The 19,225-nt window shown below is 53.0% G+C and overlaps 8 protein-coding genes across 8 annotated transcripts; 4 read left to right on the top strand and 4 right to left on the bottom strand.

The window, feature by feature from the left end:
* Nucleotides 1-267: 267 nt before the first annotated feature.
* NUU61_002413 (uncharacterized protein) lies at nt 268-1,479 on the top strand (the record flags this gene model as incomplete). The annotated part of the gene is made up of 3 exons (XM_056652995.1): nt 268-347; nt 422-646; nt 735-1,479. The coding sequence occupies 3 exons, from the start codon at nt 268-270 to the stop codon at nt 1,477-1,479; spliced, it is 1,050 nt and encodes a 349-aa protein (XP_056514062.1).
* A 524-nt stretch (nt 1,480-2,003) lies between these two features.
* Nucleotides 2,004-3,149, bottom strand: NUU61_002412 (thiamine diphosphokinase; the record flags this gene model as incomplete). Its single annotated transcript, XM_056652994.1, has 3 exons — nt 2,004-2,759; nt 2,880-2,959; nt 3,035-3,149. The coding sequence occupies 3 exons, from the start codon at nt 3,147-3,149 to the stop codon at nt 2,004-2,006; spliced, it is 951 nt and encodes a 316-aa protein (XP_056514061.1).
* Nucleotides 3,150-3,410: 261 nt separating this feature from the next.
* On the top strand, nt 3,411-4,327 carry NUU61_002411 (coiled-coil-helix-coiled-coil-helix domain-containing protein; the record flags this gene model as incomplete). Its single annotated transcript, XM_056652993.1, has 3 exons — nt 3,411-3,597; nt 3,713-4,049; nt 4,102-4,327. The coding sequence occupies 3 exons, from the start codon at nt 3,411-3,413 to the stop codon at nt 4,325-4,327; spliced, it is 750 nt and encodes a 249-aa protein (XP_056514060.1).
* A 622-nt stretch (nt 4,328-4,949) lies between these two features.
* Nucleotides 4,950-6,486, bottom strand: NUU61_002410 (uncharacterized protein; the record flags this gene model as incomplete). Its single annotated transcript, XM_056652992.1, has 6 exons — nt 4,950-5,580; nt 5,670-5,724; nt 5,800-5,936; nt 5,999-6,170; nt 6,241-6,280; nt 6,343-6,486. The coding sequence occupies 6 exons, from the start codon at nt 6,484-6,486 to the stop codon at nt 4,950-4,952; spliced, it is 1,179 nt and encodes a 392-aa protein (XP_056514059.1).
* A 1,819-nt stretch (nt 6,487-8,305) lies between these two features.
* NUU61_002409 (uncharacterized protein) lies at nt 8,306-9,356 on the top strand (the record flags this gene model as incomplete). Its single annotated transcript, XM_056652991.1, has 3 exons — nt 8,306-8,336; nt 8,409-8,873; nt 8,971-9,356. 3 exons carry the CDS (start codon nt 8,306-8,308, stop codon nt 9,354-9,356), a joined length of 882 nt encoding a protein of 293 aa, XP_056514058.1.
* Nucleotides 9,357-10,405: 1,049 nt separating this feature from the next.
* On the bottom strand, nt 10,406-11,430 carry NUU61_002408 (SDR family oxidoreductase; the record flags this gene model as incomplete). The annotated part of the gene is made up of 3 exons (XM_056652990.1): nt 10,406-10,628; nt 10,717-11,324; nt 11,383-11,430. 3 exons carry the CDS (start codon nt 11,428-11,430, stop codon nt 10,406-10,408), a joined length of 879 nt encoding a protein of 292 aa, XP_056514057.1.
* A 492-nt stretch (nt 11,431-11,922) lies between these two features.
* Nucleotides 11,923-14,282, top strand: NUU61_002407 (uncharacterized protein; the record flags this gene model as incomplete). The annotated part of the gene is made up of 11 exons (XM_056652989.1): nt 11,923-12,054; nt 12,100-12,228; nt 12,282-12,319; nt 12,384-12,438; nt 12,498-12,596; nt 12,655-12,875; nt 12,935-12,981; nt 13,040-13,678; nt 13,761-13,980; nt 14,053-14,143; nt 14,229-14,282. 11 exons carry the CDS (start codon nt 11,923-11,925, stop codon nt 14,280-14,282), a joined length of 1,725 nt encoding a protein of 574 aa, XP_056514056.1.
* A 794-nt stretch (nt 14,283-15,076) lies between these two features.
* Nucleotides 15,077-18,918, bottom strand: NUU61_002406 (regulator of nonsense transcripts 2; the record flags this gene model as incomplete). Its single annotated transcript, XM_056652988.1, has 7 exons — nt 15,077-15,177; nt 15,248-15,389; nt 15,452-15,769; nt 15,827-16,558; nt 16,613-18,708; nt 18,783-18,827; nt 18,900-18,918. The coding sequence occupies 7 exons, from the start codon at nt 18,916-18,918 to the stop codon at nt 15,077-15,079; spliced, it is 3,453 nt and encodes a 1,150-aa protein (XP_056514055.1).
* Between the last annotated feature and the right edge of the window lie 307 nt (nt 18,919-19,225).

The following is a 19,225-nucleotide window of genomic DNA, read 5'->3' as shown; positions in this document are numbered from 1 at the left end:
ATATACATAGAATCAAAGAAAACCTATAATTAAACTCAAGGCAAGTCAAAGAAAGGAAGAAAAGAAAAAACATCAAAGGAATGAGAGAGAACAACGAGCGACGCGCTAGCGTGTTTTGTTTGGGCGATCGACGTAAACAATTCAATTCCCCATCTCCCCTCCTCCTTGCATCTCTACTCTTCCCCTCTCCGACTTTTCCTCTGATTTGATGTGTCTTATTCTCCCGTTGAAACCTTTTCGCTGATCCGTCAGCGTTTTTTATACACCATGTCAAGCGGTCTACCTTATCTGAACAAGCTGCGCAAGCCGGAGCTGGTCGAGTTTGCCGAGAAAACCGACCTGGAAGAGTATGTCTGCCCCCATCGCGATCGCAATCGCAAGCGCATCCAGTGCCTGCGCTAACTGTAGTCTTTTATTCTAGCTATGCGACCTACAATAAGAATGAGCTCGTGGTCGCGCTGGACAAGCACCTTCGCGACAATCGGTCTATCTTTGCGGGCGACAAGAAACTCGCCGAGTACTACAAGCGGCTGGCGCAGCCAGCACGTGCCGCCTCGCCTGTGAAGCGCGAAGCCCGAGTCGAGGTTTCTCCCGTGACCGAGAAAAAGAGCGTCAGTCGGCGATCGACCAAGAAGAAGGAGACAGAGTAAGTACAGCCATTCTACCCCCGCCCAGGCCGGGACGCGTCCCGGCCCGTGTGTATAATGATCGCGCAAACTGACTCTATGCGACAGGGAGGAATCTGACGAAGCGGCCAAGTCTCCTAGTGTGTTGCGCACGTCGGCGCGAGCGGCGCGAACCTCTCTCGATGCGCATGCGCCGCTGCCTCCCTCGCCGGCCGTCGTGACCGACGCCATTGACCGGCAGACGACGAAGATGCGCGAGGGTTTGGAGAGCGCATGGACGGCTTCGGGCGTTCTGGAACGATCGCACGCGCTGCGCGCCACTCTGAGCAGTCTCAAGGCCGTCGAGACCATCGTGTTGCTGTTGGAGGGTGGCAGCGTTCTGAAGGAGCTCCTCCCGCTGCGCTATCTCACCACTGTCCCCGAAGTGCCTGCGGTTCGACTCCCCGCCGTCCACATCAAGGTCCCGGACTTCTTTGTGCTGCTCACCGGCGCGTTCTGGGCGCCTCTCACCCTTTGGCTTCTGACCGGTCTTGTCCTGCCGTTGGTCTTTGCCTACTTTTTCAACCTGAGCTTGCAGGCTGCCGGTGGCAACGGTGGCTCTCACACGCCTGCGCGTCGTGGTCGCCCGTCGGCCTCGGCTTCCCGCGCCAGCTTTGATCCGCTGAGTTTCAACATCGCCAAGGCTCTGCTGGTGTACCTTGTGTACGCGGACAAGTTCACTTTCTGGGACGTGTTCAGCAACTTTGCTATCAGCAAGGTCAACACTGCTGTCCCCGGGCATTGGGCTGGCATGTTGACTGGGACTGCTATCGGCGTCATTGGCACTCTGTACGAGGCTATCCTGCGACGTTAGTAGCTGAACAGTCAGCTGCTTCTGCTTCTGCTTCTGTTTCGGGCTGTACAGGTGCGCAATTTGGGCTCGCAGACGAAATAGTGTCTGGTGTTGATTTGATTTTGTTTCCCCCATAATTTCCGCTACTCCGGTCCTTCTTCCGGGTTGGAGTCTCCCCTTTGATATCCTCAATTTTCTAGAGGCATGTCGCTGCCTGCTGGCCGCCTCATGTTGTTGCTCTTATGTTATTTGGTTTTTGTTTCCTGTTATCAAGCTTGTGGGTTACGGTTGTTTGTGTTTTGTGTTTGGGATACGCGGTGATGCGATATGCGAAATTGGGTTCTTTTTTCTCCTTAAATCCTTTTTTTATCTTCTTGGTCTCTCGCTTCAGCCAGAGGAGGCGCCTCGGTTGGGTTCTTATCCTGGTTTTTGATTTTGGTTTGCTTTTTTTTCAACTTTAATGACCGTTCGTGTTTTTGCTGTCGTTTGGACTCTATAATGGGGTATCAATGAGAAGAAGTATAGTATACTTGACTCTTCTGTCATCACTTCCGTTTTAGCCTCGCCGCCAATTCCACTGTAAACACCACCGGCACCGACGTCTCGACATGCACGGTATCTGAGCGGATGTGGTTGCTCGTCGATAACTGGCCCCCGATCTCTGTGTGCCAGTCCTGCACATCCCATTCGAAGCCGTGGGTCGTAATTGAGGCGGGGCCAGACAGAGGGATGATGCCGATGTTTTCCTCGAAGAAATACTCTGGCTCTGGCTCTGGCTCTGTGTTTGGTAAAGGCGATTTGAGATCTGCGCGCTTTGTTGCAGGCGTGTAGATGGTATTTTTCCCTGTTTGAAGGATGAAGGTAATGCTTTCTTCAGAGATAAGATAGAGATTTCCACCCGCCGCAGGCGGTACTGTTTGCTGTTGAGATTGATCCATAGTTTGCCCTTTGCCATGATCGTGGGCCTCGCGAATTGCATGCTGGGTCTGTGTCATCATGTACAAGTGATGAATCTGCGAGAAGGCCTGGTCAACGCGTCCGCCGAGGCCACCCAGGATCACAATTTCTAGGACTGATGTCGAGGCAGATGCTGTGTTGTCGCTGTCTCCTTCTGTTGTAGATACTCCACGCCGAGGAGATGCGATGATCTCGGCTGCATGCGCGTTGAGGTACTCCAGACACTTGGTGAAGTCTGTAGAGTATTGATCTGGGTCTTCGAGGATAGATACTTCTAGCGCCTCGTAGTGCTCTCGCACTGACGGGCGAATAGAGTCTAAATCGCCGACGATGGCGTTGGGAAGCTGGAGAGACCGAATTAGTGGGAAGCTATATTCAGGAAAACAATGTTTCATCACCACCTAGAGAACAATCTCTCAAGTTTTTCTACCGCCGGGATATGCTTTCAAATTGATTTTGCTTACATTTTGAGATTCTTCGCTGCTGCCTCGCAGCATATCATACAGCCGATTGGCACCGCCATCGGCGCAGATAATGTAAGATGCTGTACGGGCATTAATAACTCATTCTTGACGAAAGATACATCCATGGGTATATTGAATAAATGCTAGCAACTCACCATGCTCACCCAGTACCGCAAACGCCTTCTCGTTGATGGGCTGGTTGAGCACGAGAATAGCATACGGCGTAGGGCTGCCGGAGGCGCGGAAGAACCGGCTGGGATCCCACTCCATCGTGAGATGCGCCTGAGATATTCAGGAGAGCTGAGAGTCCATTCTCAAAGGACACGGTTTGAAAGGGATTTGAAAGAAACCGGTGTACCGCTCGTGGTCAACGTTGGTGCACAGCGGGCGAAAGTCGAGTTCCGCGCAACGTGACTGGCCCACATCCCTCCGCTTCTCTTTCCACCGACTTCTCCGCGCTCTCTTCCTCCGTTGGCTTCGCGCGATTCTCTCCCCCTCCTCCCTATCCCTCTGTCTATTCACTGTCAGATCATGTTCCGCCCTGCCGCAAGAGCGCTCGCTCGCGCGCCTGCTGTGGCTCATGGCCCGGCAAAGCGATTGATAAGCACCGGTCCGACCAAGTCGCGAAGCTGGAAGAACTCGGTTGTCCGCTTGGGATTGGCCGCTGGCGCGGTCTACTACTACAACACGAGCAGTGTTTTTGCCGAGACACCATCGTGTAAGTTGAATTGAGCTTGACTGTTTCATTTCTTGTTTGTCCCTTTTTCTGCAATTCCGTGCCACAGCCATTGACAACCGGGTTTTTACTAATCTTCGTTGGACCTGTTTTCTAGTCTCCGCCCTGGCCTTACTCCGGAAAGAAAACGATGATGACGCCTCCCTTCCGACTCTTGACTCTGTCACCCCTAAAATCCGTCAAGAGCGGGCCGCAGAGTCTGCCGCGAAGACCGACACGCCGGCCCTGGAGGGCGGCGTGAACCCCCAGGAGCTCGAGGAAGAGGCTGGCCAGGAGGCTGCGTTCAACCCGGAGACGGGTGAGATTAACTGGGACTGCCCGTGTCTGGGTGGCATGGCCCACGGCCCGTGTGGAGAAGAGTTCAAGGCGGCGTTCAGCTGCTTCGTCTACTCCACGGAGGAGCCTAAGGGCATGGACTGCATTGAGAAGTTCAAGTAGGTGTCCCGGCGATATAATTGTGTAGACTTTTGACTTACAATCCTCCAGGGGTATGCAAGACTGCTTCCGGCAGCACCCTGACGTATACGGCGCCGAGCTGGAAGACGACGAGCCCGAAGGTGCTCCTGCATCCTCCGAACAACCGGCCACCGCCGCCGAGACCGATGCATCTTCGCATCCACAAGAAAAGCAGTCCGAAAGCGACTCCCTGGTCCCCGAGGCCTGGCACGACACGGAGGAGAACAACCAGGCGGCGAAGAAGACGGAGAATTGAAGTCTGCATCGGATGAATACATCTTGATCTGACGCCATTCCCTTTTCACTGGAGGCAGCATCACCTGGCCGGCTGTCTTGTTTCCGTTACCCTGCAAGTCGGGGACTAGGATTGGAGTGTGTACTATATAACTTCCGCCATCTCTCCTCTCCTGGTTTGAACCCTCGTCCCATCTCTCGCCGTTCTATGACCTTCCCAGCATATCCATTCCCCCCGTTCTGCGCTCCTATGTCTTTCTTATGTCTTCCCTCCTGATCTTTTCTCTTTCCCTCGATGTGTAACTTAGTGTACTGGTATGGTCCACGCTGATGTCTAGCTTGGACTGCAAAAGAAGAGGAAATAGAATAGACTCGTTGCATTTGGAGTTTTTTTTTTCAAGTATATGGTACGTGCAGCTACATAACTGCTTTAAGTGGTATTAAGGCAAATGATATTGGGTAAGAATTTTTGCAGTCTACCATTTCCAACCGGCCATATTAGGGACATCCATACCAAGCTATTACTATGCACGACTTTTGAGCTCCTGCCAACCTCCTCACCTCGTACCATCGTAATCGGATTGCCTCTCGGCCAGCCGCGGCAAACAAAAAGCAACAAACAAGCGAGCAGAGAGAGATACACCCTAAACACCCGGAGATGGCCGAGGACGACCAGGTGCCCCATACTCCGTCTGCAAGGCATACTCCGTGGTAACTTGAATAGCAAGTGGATCCCGGTGCTCACTCTCACAATGGAGTCTGGGAGCCGCAGAGGCAGAGGAACTACCCCCCTTAGCACTCTCAAGAATATACTCCTCGCTATCGCCCGTCGAGATGCGACTGCCCTTCTCCGTGCGCGGAAGGACACTATCCAACTCAAAATGGCGGCCATTGCTGGCACTGCGGCGACGCGACGAGATAAACGTCTTGGTCTTGCCGGACACCTTGGACCCGAAGTTGTTGTAGCCCGAGCTGTTGTAGGGGCTCTTGCTGTTCTTGCGGTTTGACGAGCCCAGCCAGCGCGTGTTGCGGAATAGGGGTTTGATTCCTGGTAGTGAGACGACGATTGCTGCGACGAAGCATTCGCGGTTTGCCCAGCCCAGTGCGATTGGGAGGTTGGTGATGTCGCCCAGCGAGTAGTAGGCGCGCAGGATTGTGCAGATCATGATGAAGACTCCTGATGAGAACATCACTACGAGGATGATCTTGCGTTGGAGTGGGACTTGCAGTTTTGCGAGGATGGGGATTGGGATGATCAGGATGACAAGGTCTGATCTGTTGTAATGGTTAGCTGGGCTGTTGAGTCTGGGAAGATGGTCTCAGGGGTATAGTATGGAGAGAGAGAGGAGAGGAGGAGTACTCACAGCACGTTGAATACTGCAATCACGATATATAGCGGCCCTCGTAGAGTACAATTGTCTGATTGCAATCATATTGTCAGTGTCCCAATATCACTGGACGATTTGTGATCTTTAGAAGAGTATCGCTACTGACCTCCTGGATAGGGTTTAATCTGCCAGTTCCTGTGGACGGGCGTGCAAATGCAAATGTGTGTCAACAGACACAGCAGCCAAGTCAGTAGACAGAATGCCGTTGCTCCCCAGACGAGATTCCGGTGCCACGTTCCTTGCCTGAGAAAGATCAGAATAGAATCCAATGAACCCTATCGACAGGGGAGGGGGTGTGGACCTACGTGAGCTTGTAGTATAGACAGAGCAACACACCCTTCAGACACCAGATATAACACATGTACCAGATCCAGTTCATGAAGGCCAATTTTGAGCCCAGGATCATGGCAGGCATCTTGCTGGCCGGAACCAGCATGGCCGTCTGGGTGGTGAGACCGATATTGTTGCCGTACATCTCTGCTCAGATGTCAGCGATACACAAACCAAATGCGCACACGGACACCAGGGATCTTGGGGCAAGACTTACGTAGAAGGTAGATGATGGCTGTCTGCATGGTCCAAAAGATCTGTAACACATCAGGTAGTCAGAAGATGAGTCAACTCCTCAAGTATCTCGAGGGGAACATACCATGGCCGCCACAGCGAAGGCATCATCCAGCCGCAGTCCGCGCAAACCTCCCAAGTGCAGGCGGGCAAACAGCCGCACGATCAAGAAAACCATGCCAATTCCATATTCGGTGAAGGTCTCAATAGTCAAGTCGTCGGCTGCCATGGTGGGGGTGTTTGTTGGCTAGAGTATTCACGACAAAGATAGAAAAAAGTGTCAAACCATGAAACCGAGGGGGGGAGTTGTCTTTGGCTTTAGATAAGGCCACAGGATGCAGGAAGGCAGTGTAAATAAGAATCAACGGGTTCACTCGAGCCCGAGAGTGGGACTCGAGGGCTGAATATAATCCTATAAGAAGGGAGTGGCAGGGCGCTATACGGTAGGACGATCGACTCCCTAATTCAGGAGAAACCCCACGGCCCGATCTCGTTTTCTATAGTTCCATTCCCGTCAAGCCGAGTAAATAGTCCGTGGGAAGAGGAGGGGAGGGAGGGGGAGGAGGGGGGAGGAAAACGAAGCAGTCTATTCTCGAGCGCTGATTCTCGTTGCCGGATGCTTGTGACTATCTCCTTGGTTGGATGGGTCTCTATATTGTACTGCCAACGGGAAATTTCCATTCATAGGGCACTTGGGTGCATTAGCGAGATTCGAATCTACGGGCAAAGCGGGACTACGGCCGAGGCCAACACAGAGAGAGAGAGAGCTTTGAAGAGGCCACTTGAAAGTAGACAGGACTGAGTCTCGAGTTCCTAGTTCCTAGTTTCTAGTGACGGGACGTGATGGGGACTCGGTTCTACACCATCTCGGTCAGCGGTGTCAAATCCTGCATGGACTTTCGCTAGCGTCAGCGATGACAAGCCGAGAAAAATCCCCGTTTCTCGCCACGGGCAGGGATTGTGGAGCATGACAGCTGATGAAGAAATGTGAACAGGGGGTTGCCTCGTTCGGCCTGCGAGTCTCGACTCAGGATCCCTGACGGGGAGGACTGCAGAGAAGTCTCGGATATCAAATGAGACAATCCATAGCCCTTTTCCTCAAGGCTCCACCAGGGCTGTTGCCATGGCATGTTGGTCCTTTTGGTCGTGGGGCCTTCTTAACATGCTGTGACTTGACTTATCAAGTCCTGGTGGAGTTGTTAAAGATGCGAATCGCTCTATCAAGCAACGATGGGCCTAGTTGTTTCAAAACTGGGAGAATGAGTAGGGTCCCCATTCCTCTTGGATCGACACCGTTGAGCGATGGAGCCGGTCGGGAAAGATGCTGCAGTTGGCAGGAGCGGAAGATGTGAGGTGGAGCTGTCTCTGATTTATGGAACTGTCATCAGTGTGTGCCTGGATGCCTGCAGCATACTCGATCAATAGTCGAGTAGACCTCGGAGAGACTCGGCCTTTGGCATTTGGATATCGTCTTTCTTTTGCTTTTTCTTTCTATTGAAACTGTGATTCACTTGTCTTTTAGAGGCAGATTATTCCTAAACATGTTTCTACCCTATCCGCGCAGAGATACGGCATTGGAATTTAGTTTAAAACCCGACTAATATGATCATGTAAGAGTCCCCCCTGGCATAAAACATGGTTCTGTGGAGGATTCTCCCCCATAGATGTGTGGGCTAAAGGATAGCCATTGAAAACCACGCTCGATGGCCACAATTTTGGGTGTTTCTCGTTCTTCTCTGGCGAGTTCCGTCCACATTGAACTATAACGATTCAATGTTGCGGGTATAGGACGAGATTCGCCCTGGTCCAATTCGAAATTAAAATATCCCAGACACTGTTCCAGTAGGAAATGAGAGTTAGGAGTCTCAGGGAGAAGATCTCCCAACTCCCGCCACGTTCTCACGAAGGAAGGTGAGGCTATGGGCCCAGGGGGCTAAGCCAGACTATGGTTCTACGTCGGTTCATAGAATAGTATAATGTCTCGCGAAGCCCCTCTTGCTTTTTACCGCAGGAACAACTAACTCACTTCCAAAAACTCACACTTCACTATGGCCAAAGTAGCGTTGATTACAGGGGGAGGTATGGGTTCTACACTCCCCAACCCATGGATACACCTGCAAAGCATATAGCTAACTATCTTTCTCGATGCAGCCAGTGGCATGGGCCTGGCTGTGGCAAAGGCCTTGGCAGCTCGCGGCGACTGGGATATTCACGTTCTCGACATCAACGAGGAGCGAGGAGCTGAAGTCGCACGCGATGTACCTCGAACCACCTTCCACCGCGCCAACGTGACCAAGTATGACGAGTTGGGTGCGGCCTTTCAGCAAGCATTCCAGAAAGACGGTCGACTGGACTTTGTCTTTGCCAACGCTGGGGTTATCGAACGCGGCAACTTCTATGCGTCTCCACCTGACGGCGATGCCGTGTCTCCGCCGCCAGAGCCGGACATGCTGTCGATCGATGCGGACCTGAAGGGCGTTGTTCTGACCAGTTACCTGGCTCAGCACTACTTCCGCAATTCTCCTCACAAGGGCAATGGCGCCAACATTGTGATGACCGCTAGTTGCGGTGGTTTGTATGCGACGTACTCGGCGCCGATGTATTCCGCGGCAAAATGTGAGTTCCTTTCCTTCTTTCCTTTTTTTCCTTTCCTCAATTTCACTGGATGCCACTGCCCAGTGCATGAATTATTGCTAATGACAATGCCTTATAGTCGGCGTGGTTGGCTTCATGCGCTCCATCTCGCGACATTTCAAGACCTGCGGGACTCGCGTGAACGCCATCTGCCCGTCAGTGGTGCGCACAAACCTCATCGACCCAGCTGCATGGGACAGTTTCCCAAAAGACCGGTTTGTCAACGTCGACACAGTGGTCCAAGTGGTGCTCCAACTCCTGGACGGCGGCGAACCCGCGGGCCAGGGCCTGAGCGATACTCTGGGCAACCACCGGCCCCTGGACAAGCTGCACGGGTTGGCCGTGGAGGTGTCAGATATCGGCTTCTATTTCCGTGATCAGCACACGTTCGCTGACGAGGGCATGCGCCAGGTGATGGACGCGACGGCGGTCGAGAACCAGGTTGGCAGCGTGCTCAACGTCTAGCGTGGGGCTGATCGTTGTTTTTATTGTGTATATAATTTGCCGAAATAGTCCACTTGCGAGAAACCAGATATTCTTGGGAATCCACATCTCTGGAGTTCCAGGCCGACGATCTCCCGGTTGAAATTTCATATTGTTGGATCCTGGAGAGCTATCGTCGTTTGAATCATTCAGCCTTTTGTTTTTAGACTGTCGAATCCCTGTATTGCCTCCCTCCCTACTGTAGTCTATCCTCTCGGGATTTGACTCGGAGATTTGATCCTTTCAGCAGAGATGTTATGGATGCCATCCATCTGTGGGTCTGTCGACATAGCCTAATGCAAGAAGACAGGATTAGAAGCCTTGTACTTTTGTCCGGTATTTACTGAGCGATATCCATGATTCAGATGATATTTCAGGTGCCCTGGCCCGTCCTCAGTGGGGGTGAAGGATTTAAACGAGCTGTCAACCTTTCATGGTGGCCAATTGTGAGGATTGCAAGTGTTGGAGAGTGTTGCGGATTTTACCCGAGAGGCACCGTTGATTCAGATTCTTCTGGGCATCAGCGGATCAGCCCAGTTAGTTCCACATGCCGAAGTTGGTGATCATTCATAGCAACGCCTCTCATCTTATAGTCGGACGGCCCATGCGGGTAGAGCGCCACTTCCTGAGTGGAGTGAAACCTTGCCGAGGGGAATAAAACTCATGGAAATTGACAATCTAGTTACATTATAATAGAAACAGCACGAGGAAAGACGGAGAGAGAGAGAGAAGGAAGTGATAGATCAAAACAGACCCAGGGGAAGTAGGACCCACGCGGAAGAGAAAACCCCTGCACCCGCGACGATAGACGAAACTAAAATAGGCAGCCAACCCGTTAATCGCATGGGCCTGGCATCGAGCGAATGGATTTTGACAGACAGGGTTCATTGCAGTGACAGGAGCCGATCGGTGCTGTCAACGTCTTGTGGATCCTCTCAACTCACGCTAACAACTTAGGGCTTAGTAGTGCTCTCGCCACAACCTGTTTTCTTTTCCCTTTTATTCCCGCGTTCATCTAGTTTCTACTTTGCTTATGAGATCGCCTCGGGCAAATTGGAATCCTCCCCGTGCATCATGCGGAACAACGGCTCCCAGACGGTGATCGCTCGCTTGGTGATGCGGCCATTACCTGGTTCGGGCATGGGGTAGTAAATCAGCTTGTCGGCCGAGCACTCGAGCAGCTGGCCCGTCATGCCGGTCGAGTCATCGAGGAAAGTGCGGTAAGCCTTCAAGATGGTCTCGACCGGAGTGAGACTGTTTCATGTTGGTAAGACCATCGAGTTCTGTGGTTATGTGGCGAAGAGGGGGGGGGAGCTTCGGGATGGGTTTACTCAGAACTCACCATTCGGGTGTGACTGCTTGGATCATCTCAATGGGGACGATTGGTGTGGAAACGATCCCCGGCATCACACAGTTGATCAAGATGTTCTCTTTCTGCTTCAGCAGCGGTGCAACACCGCGGATAAAATGGTTGACGGCTGCCTTCGCGCCGCAGTACACTGGGTACGACTCATGGGGGAAGACAGCTCCAATGCTGCCAGTCACAATGATCCGGCCCCCGGGCTGTGGGTTGTACCGCATGAAATGCGTGGCCAGCTGAGTGCCATACACGACGCCCTTGTAGTCGACATCGACGACGGAGAGGTCAGGGGCAGGCGGGATATCATCAACGCCCTTGCTGTTCTTCTTCCAGTCGTAGATATAGATCGAGGACGTATCGACGATGCCGGCATTGGCACAAAATGCATCAATACGGCCCCAGAGCTGGCGCACTTGCTGGAACACGCTGGCTTGCTCGTCGTACTTGGAGACATCTGCAGCAAAGAAACGAGCATTGTGCTTTGGAAGGCTCTGAAGAAGAGCTTCGCCGGCTTCACGACGTCGGCCCACACAAGCAACCTTCCATCCCTGTGCACAGAGGTCTTTGACCAGGTCAACCCCCATACCGGACTATAGACATCGGCGGCGTTAGTGAGGAGACTAGAGAAGGAATGTCTTGTATACTGACAGTGGCGCCGGTGATGATAGCCACCCGATCTTCAGCGTGGGAACCCATAGTTTCGTCAATGAGTAGATTGAATGAGGAGATAAGTGACAATCTTAAAAAAACCAAGAAAGAGAGGTGATGTGATTGTCTAAAATGTCATCAGCAACGCAACCTGGGAAGTATAAGCCGAGCCCAACTTCCGACTCAGCCCCCTCTTCCCCTTGTACACCGCGGGCCAGGAGTCAAACGACGATCCTCGGTCTGTCTCGTCCTTACTGACTCAGGAAATACCCCCCTCGAACTAAATAGACCCGGCTCTCTGCATGATTATGGACCCATAGCTCAAGACCCACCTTGGCTGTTGGACCAGAGCCGAACCAGGTCTATCGGCTCATCAGTCCCGTGGCGAACAAGAGGGACAGTCGCAGTTGGTAGGGGTGACAAATGTGAGTGCGTCAGTCTCAAGTGAATTATCGCCGGACATACTTGAAATTGTGTCTTCGTTCCTCCCTCCCTCTCTCTGCTCTCCAGCTCGCAGCTAGAGTTTTGTCGTAACACACTATGGCGGTTGACACAGAGAAAGACCTGGTTCAGGACACCAGTTCTCCATCTGACGCTCCGAGCTCGCCCTCTCCTGCAGTCAAGGACTCGACTGAGCCTGTGGTGACTCTGAAAACATGGATCGTGTCCGCGGTACGTCTCTGGGCTCTGGTGCATCTTGACGTACTATACTGACAGTGGCACCCTTCTCAGATTCTATCTTGCGGTTATGGCCTGTCTTTTTGGCCTATTCCCGTCATGTCTGCCATTGGCACTCTGATCTCCAAGGACATGGGTGAGCCTACTGGATACATCTGGTTTGTGCCGGTACGCAATCCTCGCTGCTTGGGTAAATTACACCCGCTGATGTGATTCTTCAGGCATGGACCATCTCGATCACCTGCGCGTTTTTGATCTTGTATGTCTCTCTGGAGTGGAATATCGTCGATTTTAATCAGGTGCTCACGATTCGAATTTCACAGCGGTCCCAACACTGATCTTCTGGGTCGACGGTGGTTCTTGGTTCTGGGGAACCTGGTATGGTTTGATCAGCCGTAGTCTTGAATATGTTGCGAGTATGCTAATAGTGTTTGCAGGTGTGCTTCGTCGGCCACATCATCGTGGCATCGGCCACAAACACCAACCAAATCATTGCGGGCCTTGTAGTGTCTGGATTTGGTGGAGCCAATTGCCAGGTAAGAAAAGCTTCCTGTATGCTCTAACTATACCCAGACTGACCTCTATATGCAATAGATGGCTGCGTTCGCCCTTCCAGAGCTTCTTCCCAACAAGTGGAGACACATTGCTGTTGTCATTGCCGATTTTACCGTCTATATCGCCGTGATCGTGGCCCCCGTCACTGCACGATACGGCTATGAGATGGGCTCGTGGGCGTGGAACTTCTGGGGAGTGGCTATCTTCCAGTGCCTGTCATTTCTTGGCCTGCTGTTCCTCTACCACCCGCCCAAGCACCCGTATGTCGATGAATTGACAAATCCCTCGAAAGGAACACCGGTACCTAACTCGCGAACAGGCTTGGTGTGCCATACAAGGAAGCACTTATGACTCTGGACTACCTCGGTTCGTTCTATTCTTTCCATCATTACAAGCCAAAGCAGCCCTAACTAAGCCACACTAGGTGCTTTCCTCTTCATCGGTGGAGCTGTCCCCTTCCTTATGGGTATTGTCTGGGCCGGCGTCTACGACTCAAACGACGCACACGTCGTAGCCCCCTTAGTCGTGGGAGCCGTCGTGCTCATCTGCTTCGCGCTCTGGGAGACCTTCAGCAACACGAAATATCCACTTACGCCGACCTACGTATTCTCCAGCTCATGGGGCCGCGACTTCACAGCGCCCGTCATCGCCCTCGGCGTCGTCAACATGTTCTACTACTCGTCCAGCATCCTGTGGCCGCAGATGATCACTGTGTTTTACACGCAAGGCGGCACCGACTGGAAGTACTCAGTGATTCTGTCTCTGCCCCAGGGCTTCGCCATCTTCACAGGTGCCATCCTCCTAACCGTCTTGGGCAGCCGGCTCCGCCACTGGCAGTGGCAGTTGACCGGATCGGTGCTGGTGATGGTGGTATTTGGCTCGCTGCTGGGGATAGTCACGCCCACAAACAAAGGCACAATGGTTGCCTTTATCTTCCTCTCGCAGGCGGGCTTTGGCTGGGGGCTGTACCTCAGTATCGCCATCACCCAGATGGGCGTCGACCACAAGAACCTTGGGGTTAGTGGTGGTATCTCGGGCTGTATCCGGTTTGCTGCTGGCGCAGGTATGCATTACCCTAGATATTCATTCATGTTGATGATTGATTTAGAGAGTGTGTTATGTGTCGCTGACATTCTTTTATCCAGTCGCTACCTCCATCTACCAAACCGTCTTCAGCACCAGCCTCACCAAATACATGACCCGCTACGTCCCCACCGCCGTCGTGGCTGCTGGTCTGCCCGAATCCAAGGTCCCAGACCTGATGGCAGCAGCAGCGCAGGGCGCCGCGGCCCTGAAATCATTCAGTCCGGCTGTGGCTGCCGCCGCCGAGGCATCGCTCGCCCAGGCCTACTGCAAGGCAATCTTGTAAGTTGGGATACGGCCAAACGAAATAACAACCTTGCTTTCCAGAATCATTTATTGACTTTATATTCCCAGTGTGGTGGCCATGGTGTCCATGGCCTTTGGCATCCTGGGTCTGGGGGCGTGTCTGTGCTGCAAGGACGTCGACTCGAAGATGACCAATAAGGTGCGTTCTGCTTCTTTTCCTTCTTCTCTTATTCATTTCCTTGTCTATTGATCCAACGCTAACCATCTTTATACCAACTATATAGATTGAGGTATACCTCGAAAACACCGACCTCTCGGACCGAAACAAGTTCCACTAAATTCGCCTCTGCCATTGTCGCTTACCAAGACCTCAAACACAGTGAGATTTGTGATTATTTCAGGGTCTTATGAGAATCTATTCGGGACACGTGGCGTGGTATATATAAGAAAAAAAAACCACTGAATGGAATATGGATGGACACTCAGACTGGAAAACACCGGATGATGGATTTCGACTTGGTACCAAGACTGGAGGATCTCAGTTAGATTGGTGGATAATTACTTTCGTTAATTTATTTTCTTACTTTGTTATTGCGTTTAAATGAATGCGGGCGTAATTGTAGCAGTCTCTGTTCTACATATAACAAGAGAAAAATTATACTGCTGAAGAAAAAAAAAAAGAATATGGGCAAAAGAGATCATGGAATTCGTGCCTTTTCTCCAATCTGCTTCTCTCTCTCTCTCGCCCGCCCCCTTTTTTTTTCTTCTGGAATTCATCTTCGTCTCCTGAACTATCTCCGAGACCTTAGTCCCTATGGAGGTTATACCCGGCCATGAAGCGGTGGCTTTGATGGGACCGACCATGGAAACATCTGGCCGGGGCCACCGCATCGCGTGGACGAAAAGTCTGAGAACAAGAATCATCCCGTGAGACACCAAGGTACTCACTCCGTGGGTAACACGGTAGGGAGACTTCCGCTTGTGATCATACTCAGCCCCGGACTAGCGTTGCTCCCATGGGCAAGCCACTCATTTAATGACATGAGGGCTAAAAGGTTGATCAAACACGTTCGAGGTGCCAGGTGCTTATTTGGAAATATGGAGTTCCATTCCATCAAATAACCGGCATTCCTTACCAATTGACGTCGCTAAGTTGGAGTTTGCGGGACCGGAATGCGGTGCGATTGGCAGATTTGTCCATCTTCTGGCTAGGAGTAGTGCGTTTTTCTAAACCTGAATCAGGGGATGGTCAATAAGCAAAATCCCGGACTAGATCTCAGAAGAAGAAAAAAGGGGGTCTCACCCTCAGTGGGCTCGGGCTCGTTGGATGCTTCGTAGTTAAGCACCAGATTCTTGATCCGCTGCTGCTCTTCCCGGTCTGCCTGCTGCTGGCTCCGCATGGCGACTGCAAAGCTGGAGTCGGATGGCAGGTCGATGGTGCGGGTCTATACACCGTCAGCATTCCAAGTCAACACAACACCTAAATCTCCAAAGCAACTGTGCTCACCTGCTGCTTGTTTCCCTTCTTAGTCATCAGCGAGAACGCCATGGTCTTGGGCGCCACCGGCTCAACTGGTGCTGGCTCGGGGGTAGCAGAGTCGGTAGGCAGAGCCTCGCGCGCTGGTCTCTTCATGGGTAGAGGAATATCGAAGACGGCCTTGCGCTCGAACCGTCTCGAGTCCATGCTTTCGGCCATCATCTTTTCGAATTCTCGGTCGAAGTCCGCCTCGGCTTCTGGGTCTCGCTCTTCCTCCTGACGCGTAACGACGATCTGCTCGTCTTCGGATTCGCTCTCGTCATTGGCCTCCGGGTTGGGGCCAGATACCTGTCATGTGTAAGTTGAGGATTTTCATACGAATGAGCAAGAAAAAAAGAGTCTCACCTCGGCCTCGTCGCTGGACTCCTGGTCCTCCTCAATTTCAGGAATTACATCCTCCTCGAGACCTTCGTCATCAGACGAACTGCTCTCCGCATCCTCCTCGTCGGCCTCGGCAGGTCTCTCGGATTCCGGCACATGGTAGTTCTGAGCCACAGCCTCGCCGAAAATGCGCGTCGCTTCTTCAGGGTCAGTGGCCAGCTTCCACTGCGGCCGGATGGTCGAGTAGGTGTCCTGGACAAGAAAGTCGACATCCATGGGCAGCGGGTCCTTGGTGAAAAGATAATATTGGAAGAACGTGAGGAAGAAATCCAGCTTCTTCTTCGCCGAGCCACGATCGAAGCAGTGGCCGCAGGTGTCTAGTAGCGTGCACGCCAGCCGAACTCGGAAGTAGTCATCCGGCATGTCCAGCACATTTATCTTCCCGGGAACCGGGGTGCCGCCCTCGTGGCCGAAAGTGAGCATGCGATACAACGTGTCGAAGATGACAGGTGAATCAATCATCTTGTAGTTGTAAAGCTCTCCCAGGTACTTGACTTCGGCAATGCGCTTCTGATTGAACTTGAAGTCATTCTGTTCAAGGCCCAGCGTGATCTGCTCAAGGACATTGTCCACGATGCCAATCACAAAGGCCTGATGATACCGGTAGAGGGCGCTGACAAGGATTGCCAGAAGGTGGATGCTACCGTATTTGACCTTGACCGGCTTGCTGAAGACACGTTCCAGGATATCGACCACCTATAATAGAGTCAGTTCCAAACATCATCCAGAGACATCATCTTCTCATCATACCTCTTGCTCCTCCCAATGAAGCTTGCGGATAGACTTCAAGATCTTGGTGTAATTGCGCTTGTTCATATCCAAGTAGATCAGGCGTCTGATGTATTGCTCCATCGGGGTACGCTCCTTCTGCTGAATCGCTGGTCGTGGCGGCGGGTCGACATAGTAGATGGCATTTTCGATAACCATGCGCTCCTGCTGAGCCAGATGCTGCACCGCCTTCTTGCGACTGAGCGTTTCCAAGAAAGACGCCATTCTGGGGGATGTTTCCGGGTTGCGCAGCAAGTAGCGACCACAATTTTCCAGCAGATTACCGATGATCTCAATGTTCATGCGCGAAAAGTCGTCGAGGGAAACCTTGAAGCAATGGAAGATAATGTGCTCCGGCACCACGCCGAACTTGGTCAGCTCGGCCAGGTACCGTACATTGCTCATGCGCACTTGGCCCAAAAACTCCTTTGACTTGCGCCGCTGCAGACTCCGGAACTCTTCATCGAGATACGTGGTCAGTCCCTGCGGAATATCCGGCAGATACTGGCCGAGCGTGGCCACCAAGCGAGAATACAAGGGCAGCAGGTCAATACGACCCTTGGGGATGTCCGAAACGGCTTTCACCAGTCTGTTTCTCGACGCCTTGGAGTTGACAAAGCAGAAGTCCAGGGCAAGCTGGTCGACGTGATCTTTTGTTTGCAATTCCGGAAGCTTGGCCAAGAGGGCATCCACTTGCGCGCCTACTGTCTTGCTGGCAATTGCCATCGACTGGTCATCCGCCTCCGCAGTCGCCTTTTCGTCCAAAGGCTCTGCCTTCTCTTCGGCTGCTGGCTCGCCATCGGCTTTCTTCTTTCCAGCCTCTTCGGCTTCGCTCTTCTTTTTCTTGCCGTCCTCCAGCAACACCGCAGGCACCTTGCCCTTCAAGTCGACCAGGTTCTCATAGAAGCGGCGTTCCTCTTCATCTTCCCAAATGCCAGCCCCTTCGCCCTGTCCACGCAAATAGTCGGTCGTCTTCACAAGGCCAATGCCGCCACTTGACGCCGCGTCGTTGGTCTCCTTCTCCGCAAGGTCGGGCATCTCGGCCCCTAGAGCTTCGCACATCACCTGGGTGTTGGCGACGAGCTTCTCCAGGGATTTCGATTGCTTCTCGAAATTCGATTGACGGTCCTCGAAGATCTCGCCGCTCTTGACGTACGCCTCGGCATTTCGACGGCTTTGCGAGGCCAGGGCCCTCTGGTCACGAACCACATGCGCCTTGACATCCTCCAGGTACCGGTTCAAAATACTCTTAAATCGCTGTTGGGTCTTCTCTGGAGTCAGGGGCAGGTCCGCCTCAGTCGTAACTTCAGCAGCCTCCGCATGGGCTGGCTCCGCGCCGGCAGTCGTAGATGTAGCACCGTCCGCTTCGACGGTCTTCCTGCCCTCCTCAGCAAGCCTCGAACCGATGATATCCCAGCTAAAACCCTTCACAAACAAAACCGCCAAGGGCAAATTGGTGTGGTCACGGTCATGGCCCAGCAGTTCCTTCAGAACCTCCAACGGGAACGGCTCCGCCTGTTTGTCCTGATCCTTCGCCGCCGCCGGGGTCTTCGACTTCAACGGCGTATCGGAGGGTTTGCCACCGATCCCAACCACACCATCCTTGCCTTTCGCGCCCAGATCCTCGGGCCGCTCGACGTCATCCAAGGTCCTCAACACGCCGACGAGCCACAGCTCCGTGACGACTCGCAGGAGCACACGGTGTCGGGACAGGCGCTCTTTTTCTTCGCGCTCGCGAACCTCCTGGCTCAGAGCCTTCAGCTGCGCCTTGTCCGGGGTGCTCAGCCCGCGGCCCAGCAGCCAGCCGATCTGCCGGGTGAATTCCCATGGACCGAAACGCTGGTGCAGTGCGCTGACAACCTCGACGCCGGCCGCGATCTCCCCGGGCGATTTCAATTTGCATAGACCCTCGTAGCAGGCGGAGATGATCTCGGAGAGGTATTTATGGAGAGAGAGGGTGCGGATATCGGCGAGAAAGGTCGAATGGGCGGAGGCGCTGATCCCCGTGCGGAGACGTTTGATGAAGGCGGTGTTTTTCTTGAGGGCCGAGTCGAGCGACTTGCTCACCGGGAAGACGTCTATTCGAGGTGAGGATTAGTATCCGAGCTCGCCCTTTTCAGTGGCACGCGGATCAGCAGAGAGGGGTGCATACCCGGTTCGCCAGCCCAGGCCCGCTCGTTCAGGCCGCGGAGCTCCCCTGTAGTGAGAGTCAAGTCAGTCCTGGTCGATCGCAAAGGTCACCGACGCTCAAAGAGCTAGGGAGACATACTTTTTCGCAGGCGATCCATGGCCGGGTGTGCGTCGCCTGATTCAATCGTGGGGTCCTTTCTGAATGTCCGAAAGGAAATCGCATCGGTGACTTGAACGCCACATTGGGGAAAAGAAAGAGAGACAAGAAGCGCAATGCGTCAGACCCCTCGAAGATGAGAGAGAAAGAGAGAAAGAGAGAGCGTAAGAAATGGCCAGTCCCAGGCGGGAACGGGGGAGGTGCGGACTTTTGATTTGGCGCTGATCCACCGACTTTATCGCCTCTTCATCTACACTCCCCCGCGAGAGACTGCCTAAGCTTGAATTTCTGCTCTCTCGACTGCAACC

Source organism: Penicillium alfredii (assembly GCF_028826965.1).
Source record: "Penicillium alfredii strain IBT 34128 chromosome Unknown utg000004l_segment0_segment0, whole genome shotgun sequence".
NCBI classification, from domain to species: domain Eukaryota; kingdom Fungi; phylum Ascomycota; class Eurotiomycetes; order Eurotiales; family Aspergillaceae; genus Penicillium; species Penicillium alfredii.
The sequence above is the reverse complement of the archived record's forward strand: the minus strand, read 5'-3'. Positions and strand labels throughout refer to the sequence as shown.